Source organism: Sus scrofa, chromosome 2, assembly GCF_000003025.6.
Source record: "Sus scrofa isolate TJ Tabasco breed Duroc chromosome 2, Sscrofa11.1, whole genome shotgun sequence".
NCBI classification, from domain to species: domain Eukaryota; kingdom Metazoa; phylum Chordata; class Mammalia; order Artiodactyla; family Suidae; genus Sus; species Sus scrofa.
Window position 1 is genome coordinate 10,231,740 of NC_010444.4, and position 9,267 is coordinate 10,241,006.

Sequence of the window (9,267 nt, forward strand, 5' to 3'; positions counted from 1 at the left end):
CATCCCGTGTTGCCACCAGCTGCAGTGTAGTTCACAGATGGGGCTTGGATCCAGCATGGCTGTGGCTGTGGTGTAGGCCGGCAGCTGTAGTTCTGATTTGACCCCTGGCTTGGGAACTTCCATATGCTGCAGATGAGGCTGTAAGAATAAAGAAAACGGAGGTATAATTAACTTATAGTATTGTATCAGTTTCAGGTGTACAACAGTGATTTGATATTTGTATATATTGTGAAATGATCACCACAGTAGTTAACACCTGTAGGAGTTCCCGTCATGGCGCAGTGGTTAACGAATCCGACTAGGAACCATGAGGTTGCAGGTTCGATCCCTGGCCTTGCGCAGTGGGTCAAGGATCCGGCGTTGCCGTGAGCTGTGGTGTGGGTCGCAGACGCGGCTCGGATCCCGAGTTGCTGTGGCTCTGGTGTAGGCTGGTGACTACAGCTCCAATTCGACCCTTAGCCTGGGAACCTCCATATGCCGAGGGAGTGGCCCTAGCAAAGGCAAAAAAGACAAAAAGACAAAAAAAAAAAAAAATCTGTCACCACACATAGTGACAAAATATTTTTTTCTTGTGATGAGAACTTCTAAGATTTAATCTCTTAGCATCTTTCAACTATGCTATTTTAACACAGTATTATTAACTATAATCACCACGCTGTGTCTCACATCCCCGTGACTTATCGGAAAAATCTGTGCCTTTTGGCCCCTTCACCCATTTCGTTGACCCTTCACCTCTCATCTCTAGCAACCACCAATCTGTTCTCTGTATCTGTGAGATTAGTTTTTGTTTGTTTCATTTTGTTTGGGTTGGGTTTGGTTTTGGCTGTGCAGAAGTTCCTGGACCAGGGATTGAACCTGCACCACAGCAGTGTTTTTTGTTTGTTTGTTTGTTTTTAAAAGATTCCTCCTGTAAATGAGATCGAATGGTATTTATCTTTCTCTGTATGATTTATTCATTTAGCATAATACCCTCTAGGTGCAGCCACATTGTCACAAATGGTAAGTTTTTTTTTTTTTTAATCTTTTGTCTTTTTAGGGCCACACCTGCAGCATATGGAGGTTCCCAGGCTAGGGGTCCAATCAGAGCTATAGCCGCTGGCCTGCGCCACAGCCACAGCAACGCGGGATCCGAGCTGTGTCTGCAACTTACACCACAGCTCACGGCAATGCCCGATCCTTTACCCAATGAGCGAGGCCAGGGATTGAGCCCATGTGCTCATGGATGCTAGTCGGGTTCATTAACCACTGAGCCATGATGGGAACTCCACAAATGGTAAGATTTCATTCTTTTTTATGGTTGTCTAATATCCCATTATGTATATATATATATCACATTTTTATCCATCTTTATCTATGGATGGACACTTAGGTTGTTCCCTTGCTGTTGTAAATAATGCATTGAATTTTGGGGTACGTATATCTTTTTGGATTAATACTTTCATTTCCTTTGGCCATATATCCAGGAATGGAATTGCTGGATCATATGGTAGTTCTATTTTTGTTTGTTTGTTTTTTTTTTGGTCTTTTTTTGCCTTTTCTAGGGCTGCCCTCAGAGCATATGGATGTTCCCAGGCTAGGGGTCTAATCGGAGCCGTAGCTGCCAAGCCTACGCCAGAGCCACAGTAACTCGGGATCCGAGCCGTGTCTGCGACCTACACCACAGCTGACGGCAACGCCAGATCCTTAACCCACTGAGCAAGGCCAGGGATCGAACTCGCAACCTCATGGTTCCTAGTCGGATTTGTTAACCACGGAGCCGTGATGGGAACTCTTGTTTTTAGTTTTTTTGAGGAACCTCCCTACCGGTTTCCATAGTGGCTGCACCAATTTACCTTCTCACCCACCTTGTACGAGGATCCCCTTATTCTCCACATCCTCTCCACCACTTGTTGGTTCTTGTTTTTGTGTCGATGGCCATTCTCAAAGGTGTGAGGGGCCTCTCCTTGTGGGTTTTTTTTTTTTTTTTTTTGTCTTTTGTCTTTGTTGTTGTTGTTGTTGTTGTTGCTATTTCTTGGGCCGCTCCCGCGGCATATGGAGGTTCCCAGGCTAGGGGTTGAATCGGAGCTGTAGCCACTGGCCTACACCAGAGCCACAGCAACGCGGATCCAAGCCGCGTCTGCAACCTACACCACAGCTCACGGCAACGCCGGACCGTTAACCCACTGAGCAAGGGCATGGACCGAACCCGCAACCTCATGGTTCCTAGTCGGATTCGTTAACCACTGCGCCACGACGGGAACTCCTCTCCTTGTGGTTTTGATTTGCATTTCCCTGATGATTAGTGACGCTGAGCATCTTTTCATGTACCTGATAACCATCTCTCTCTCTTCACTTGTCTGATTTCCTTCCATCCTCGGAGCAACTCTTTGTGCTCACAGAGCTAACTCTGTTAGCATCCCTGGTTCCCAGGTGAGGAAACTGAGGCACAGAGACGTGGAGTGGGATGTGCAAGGCCACACAGCTGGTGGGCAGTAGAGCCAGGATTTGAGCCCAGAGTCAATGATTTTAGCTGCTCTGCTGCATTGACTCCTGAAAATTATTCTCATCGGTTTGCCTTTTTTTTTCTCCTTGTTTTCTTTTGGGCACACCCATGGCATATGGAAGTTCCCAGGCCACGGGGTCGAATCCGAGGTGCGGCTGTGGCAACACCAGGTCCTTAACCCACTGGGCCACAGTGGGAACTCCTCGTCTGTTTGTCTTTCTCCATCATGAGTGCTCGCCCATGTGGATCTCTTCCAGAGACATCAACAGCACACAGACAACCTGCTGTAACACATAGTTTCGGAGCATTGACGTAGCCCACACTTGGCCATTTAAGAAAAGCTCCCAAATATTGTGGTTTGCTTACCCCTGGCCTTTCTGGTTGACATTTAGGTGGTTTTTTTCTTCTTCTTCCTCTTTTTTTCTATCCATAATGGACCTACTGTGAAGATCTTCGGTCAGGCCACTGTTTTTCAAATTTTGTGAGTTGTGTTCGGACCTGTGGTTAGTAGGTGGAGTAACTAGGATGTCAGGAGTGGTTTGGTAACTCCCAGGGTGTGACCGCCCCCACCTAGACCAGAAGGGGGTCCAGGAGAAAGAGAAAACTCACAGAGAGGTACCTGGTTCCCCATATGCCTGCCAACTCTACACTGCGTGTTTTTAATTTAATTTTTCCAATTTAACATGTCCATCAAGTCCCTTCAATGTGGCTATTTTACTTTTTTTTTTTTTTTTTAAACTTCTAGGAAGACAGTGAATTTTTCCACGGATGTGTGGCCTGGGTTTCTCCTTGTATAAAATATCTGCTTAACTCCTTTGACCTTTTGAGGAGGACGTTCTGTGTTTAGGGCAGCTCTCAGATGTGTGGATGGAGAGCTGCTGTCCAGACTGGAGGGGCTGGAGACATTCCGATCCCAAATAGTCATTATCTTGGGAGCTGTTCGGTGATGCTAGATATGCGTTTAACCACCAAGCTGGTGGGTATTATTGCCCTGCTTTCTGGAGACTAACGGTTCGTTAGCTAAGGAGCCTGTCAGTGTCCAAAGCATTTAACCAGTATTATTTCATTTAAACGGCCCAGGGATGTTCAGGCTTGGGTGCTCTTATTACCTCCACTTTGCAGATGGAGAAATGGAGGCTCAGAGACGTTGAGTTTCTGTCTTCAGGCCAGGCTCTAGGTGGTGGTCAGCCTCAAGGCCAGCTCTCTCTGATTTCTTACCCCGAGCTCGTTCCCATTCTGCTCTCCAGCCTCCAGATGGGAAATGGAAGCCCAAAGAGGCGAGATGCAGAGCCCGGCTCCTCCTGCTGGGGCTCCTGCCTCAGTTACGTTTGTCCTGTGGTTCTTCGTAATAAGAGCACCTTTAAAAGAGAAACTGCTTTTTATCGAAATGCAGAGAATTGGAGTTCCCGCTGTGGCGCAACGGGATTGGCAGCGTCTCTGCAGCGCTGGGACCTGGGTTTGATCTGTGGCCCCATACAGCAGGTTAAAGGATCTGGTATTGCCACAGCTGTGGCATAGCTGTGGCTCAGATGTGATCCCTGGCCTAGGAACTCCATACGCCTTGGGGTGGTCAAAAAAGAAAGAAATACAGTGAATTTTTTTTTTTTTTTTTGGCTGTCCCACATTGTGCAAAAGTTACTGGGCCAGGGAATAAACCTGAGCCACAGCAGTGACAATACCAGAATCTTAACCCACTGGCTCCTTAACCCACCAGGGAACTCCTATATATGTGTATTTTATTTTATTTGCATTATTATTATTATTTTTTGTCTTTTGTCTTTTTGAGGGCAGCACCTGTGGCATATGGAGGTTCCTAAGCTAGGGGTCAAATCGGAGCTGTAGCCGCCGGCCTACGCCACAGCCACAGCAATGGGGGATCTGAGCTGTGTCTGTAACCTACACCACAGCTCATGGCAATGCCAGATCTTTACCCCACTGAGGAAGGCCAGGGATCGAACCCACAACCTCATGGATCCTAGTCGGGTTTGTTAACCACTGAGCCATGACGGGAACTCCACATATATGTGTATTTTACATTTAGGTATAGTTTATGTACAATAGCATATAAATGTCAGGTATATAACACAGTGATTCACAATTTTTTTTAATTTTATTTTTTAAAAAATTTGGAGTTCCCATCGTGGCGCAGAGGAAATGAATCCGACTAGGAACCATGAGGTTTTGGGTTTGATCCCTGGCCTCGCTCAGTGGGTTAGGGATCCAGCATTGCCGTGAGCTGTGGTGTAGGTCGCAGACACAGCTTGGATTCCGTGTTGCTGTGGCTCTAGCGTGGGCTGGCTACAGTTCCGATTGGACCCCTAGCCTAGGAACCTCCATATGCTGCAGATATGGCCCTTAAAAAGGCAAAAAAAAAAAAAATTCTTGGAGTATAGTTGACTTACAATGTTGCATTAGTTTCAGGTGTATTTATTTTATTTTTATTGATTTATTTTTTAATGTTATGGGAGTATTGTTGACTTACAACGTTGTCACACTTTTTAAAGGTTACAGGTTACTTTCTGATGATTTTTCAAATGCAGTCATCGTCTCCTCCCCAGTCATACCTTTCTCCAGTATTCTTTTTTCCTTCTCTTGTTCTCCTGTGATAGTGTAAGCCCTTGTGGTATGCCAGGCTCCAGGCCTATTTAAAAACAAGTTTTTCAGTAGACTTTATTTTATTTAGCGCATTTTTAAGTTCACAGCCCAATCGAGGGAAAGGTACAGAAAGCTCCCAGGTACCCTCTGCCCTCCCCTCCCCATTCAGGCCTCCCGCACCATCTATATCCTCACCAGACGGGACCCTTGGTACCATCCATGAACCGGCTCTGACACATGACGGTCACCCAAAGTCCATGGTTAACATTGGGGTTTGGGCTGAGACCAGGCAGGCACTGTCTCCTTCAGCCCGCATTGAGTGGCCCTGGGCGGTCACTGTTATTATGATGCCCATTTTATGGATGAGGACATGGAGGCCCAGGGGAGTTATGTGCCTTCCCAAGGTCATGCAGCCAGTGCCTCTCCCTGCCTCTCCCTTTTTGGTCTTCCCTCCCTGGAGGCAGGAGCTGTTGGGTCCCCCCCCCCCAGGTGTGCGAGGACCTCAGAGGATAGAGCTGGGGCCTCCGTGCAGCCGATCCCAGAGCTGCCTGTGCCATCAGGGAGGACCACTGGGCATCTTCTTCCCCCCCTCCCCCGCCCCTCTCTCTAGATTTCCTGGAAGGGAGCCGGGGACTCTCCCCTGGTGGAGTCGCAGAGCTCAGCAAAGCGTCCCGGAGCCCCCGTGGAGACCCCGAAGCCCCGGTCAACTGCAGCTCCTGCCCGGGGCCCCCAGCCACGTCGTCTCAGAGGCCAGCGCCCCAGCTCCTCCAGCTCCTCCTAAGAACGAACCTGTCTAATAGGCAGACTTTACCCTCGGGAGCCCGGGCCTCACCCTCACCCCATCTGCGACTGGAAGGCAACTTCCCAGGGGAGCCCGGGGCCTCCCAGCCCCCTCGGCTCTCACCAGGGCCTTCGATCTTCCCAGGAGCCTCCTCTCTACCTCCGGCCTCTCCCGGGGCTCCCGGGCCACCTCCTCTTACACCAGAGCCCTCGTCCTCAGCCTCCAGGGCCCACACAGCCTCCAGACGGCCCACCACAGCCCTACCTGGAGCTTCGGCCCTTTCCACGATGGGCACCAGCCCCTCTGAGACCCCCGTCACCCTCCTCAGGCCTCGCAGACTGTCTGCAGCCCTTGCAGCCACGGGCAGTCCCGGCCCCCAGCCACCTACCACGGGGACCTCGCGGGAGGAGGAGCCCACAGGGTGACCAGGTCTTCACCTCAGGGTCATGCCCAGGAGACGCCGGACAGAAGACTCTGCCAGTGGCCCTGGGAGCCTGGCAGGGTGGCTCTGGGGGCCAACGAGGCTGCCAACTTCTGCGGGACCCCTCGACCCCGAGAAGCATTTGGGATGCGTTACAAGAATCCAGCAAGGCCTTCTCTGCGGTCAGCATCTTTCCTGGCCCACCTGGCTCTCCTGTCCTGTGAGAAAGGTTGGGGTGGCTGAGTCTCCCCTGGAGGAGGAGGGATAGAGGGGCCTGGGGTTCCACTGGGATTGTGTCACCAGCCATTATGTGTCCTCACCTGAGGTTTCCCGATTAAAGGCTGTCTCGGTCTCCCCAGGCTGCCCCTCTTGTTCACTTCTCACCTTTGGAAAGGTGGGAAAACTTCACTCCAAGCCCACAGGTGGGCAACTGCCTTGGCCCAGGCCACTTTCCTAGGGTGGCCCAGATAGAATTACTGGCCAACACGGAGGGCACAAAGCCCTGTCCCCTTGCTGCAACACAGAATGACTCTGAAGCAAGCACCCTTCCAGCCTCGGAGCTCCACAGGGGCTTGGCTGAGCCTTTGGGGTCTTTTAGGGCCACACCTGTGGCATATGGAAATTCCCAGGCTAGGGGTCAAATTGGAGTGGCTGCTGCTGGTCTCCATCACATCTCACTGCAATACGGGATCCTTAACCCACAGCACGAAGCCAGGGATGGAACCTGCATCCGCGTGGATATTAATCAGGTTCTTAACCCACTGAACCACAACAGGAACTCTTTGGCTGAGTCCTAGGGAGGGCCCGGCCCACCCCTCCCGCTTGCTTCCCTCCCCCATCCCCGCAGATGTTAAAGCTGAGCGCCACCTGCCCGCAATTTCATCTCAGAGGTTCCCTCCTAGGGACCCCCCCGCCAAGCCCTCTTCATCTGTCTTTTCCTTCCTCATTTTAAAAGTCTCCCAGCATCAAGGAGGGAGGGACTTAATCTAAGACCCAGCCCAATCTGGTCCCAGGCCTGTGCAGATGTTGCTCCCAAGCTGGGGTTGAAGTGCACGGTCGGCAGAGCACCCCCGCTGGACCGCTGTGGCCAACACAGTCCCTTCTCAGGGCCTCTGAGTGCCTCTGACCTGTCCTCCTTCCCCCTGTGATATGTTGGGAGACCCCAGTGGTGGGACCTTGCTTGGTCAGAACAGGTTCTGCCCACAATAAACCCCAGGGCTGGCTGGCACCAGGAGGCTGGAGGTCCACTTTCAAGACTCCAGTGGGGCACAGATGAGCTGGTCTGAATTCTCAGTACCCTGGGCTCCCGCACTGGGTGTATCGGGTGTTTTTTGTGCGGGAGTACAGCCTGCACTTCCCTAACCTAGGATTCCACCGGAGGCTTCTGAGAAGCAGTAGAGGAGGGGGAGAGGGTGCTGGAAACCTCTTCCACAGGGTCAGTTTCACTGGACCCAGGGAGTTCCCCAAGGCCAAGTAATCAGACATGGGTCAAGAGATCTGCTTTGGAGTTTAGGTGACAATTGGCTCGAGGACAAATCGCAGTAGATTTTGCATTGGGATAAATTCAGAGATTTAAAAATACCTTTCATGAACTTTTTTTTTTTTTTTTTTGACTTTTCTCGAGCTGCTCCCACGGCATATGGAGGTTCCTAGGCTAGGGGTCTAATAGGAGCTATAGCCACCGGCCTATGCCAGAGCCACAGCAACGAGGGCTCCAAGCCGCGTCTGTGACCCACACCACAGCTCACCACAGATCCTTAACCCACTAAGCAAGGCCAGGGATTGAACCTGCAACCTCGTGGTCCTAGTCGGATTTGTTAACCACTGCGCCACTACGGGAACTCCCACATTTTTATTTCTAATAATGGGGATGTAAAACACATTCAAAATAAGTTCATGAGGAGTTCCCATGTGGCGCAGTGGTTAACGAATCCGACTAGGAACCATGAGGTTGTGGGTTCAATCCCTGGCCTTGCTCAGTAGGTTAACGATCCGGCGTTGCCGTGAGCTGTGGCTCAGATCCCGTGTTGCTGTGGCTCTGGTGTAGGCCGGCGACTACAGCTCCGATTAGACCCCTAGCCCGGGAACCTCCATATGCCACGGGAGCGGCCCTAGAAAAGGCAAAAAGACAAAAAAAAAAAAAAAAAAAAAAAAAAAGAAAGAAAGAAAAAAGAAAGAAAAATGTGTAGGAGTTTCCTTGCAGCACAGTGGGTTGAGGACCCTGTGTCGCTGCAGCGGCCCAGGTCACAACCGTGATGCAGGTTCCATCCCCGCCCCGGGAACTTCTGCATGCTGAGGGTTTGGCCGAAAAGCGTAAAACTGTAATAGATGAGGTGTCTTTCCATCCCCACATTCACCCGGTACCCCTACCCTTTCTGTGATGTCTGTTTCTTGGGCGCCCCTTCTTGATTTCTTTATGTATATGCAAGCAAATCTTTATCATCCAAAGACAGAATAATACAGGCTCTGTTATCACCTGGGTTTTGTTGTTGTTGTTGTTGTTTTTCGTGTGCTTCTTTGTGTGTTTTTCATCTAATCATCTCTCCGCAAGCTCTTTCTGTCCCGGTTCCTAGCAAGCATCCTCGTTTCTTTGCTTTTTACAGCGGGCGTAGCGGCTTCTGCGCACACACACATCAGAAGTCATTTAACCATCCCCTGGGGGTGGACATTTGGGTCGTTTCTTACTCTTACAAACGATGCCACAAAGAATAACCTCGGCCTTACGTCATTTTGCACGTGTGCAAGTCTATCTTTAAGACGAATTCCCAGAAGTGAAGTTACTGGGCCAAAAGGTATACGCATTTCTAATTTTGACGGATGGCGCCAAATGGTGCTCCCTCGGGTTCATACCCATTGACGCTCCCACTGGCGATGCGTGAGAATCCGTGTTTGGGAGGGCCTGGGCTCCACAGATGAGGAGAGCAGAGGCCTAGGAGATGCAAATAACACTCCTGGACAAGCGTGGGTGGAAAGGATGGATTGAGCTGA

The 9,267-nt window shown here is 50.5% G+C and overlaps 1 protein-coding gene across 8 annotated transcripts in view; it reads left to right on the forward strand.

The window, feature by feature from the left end:
- VWCE (von Willebrand factor C and EGF domains) overlaps positions 1-8,754 on the forward strand; it is a 34,484-nt gene extending 25,730 nt beyond the window's left edge. For 6 of the 8 annotated variants that reach the window (XM_013994246.2, XM_021082935.1, XM_021082937.1 and 3 more), the window contains one exon: positions 5,688-6,638. In XM_013994246.2, the coding sequence (XP_013849700.2) occupies positions 5,688-6,283 (596 nt within the window). In that variant the 3' untranslated portion in view covers positions 6,284-6,638. Of the gene's footprint in view, positions 1-5,687 lie in introns of all 8 variants that reach the window. The other 2 variants (XM_003122650.6, XM_021082939.1) reach the window with 1 other exon arrangement.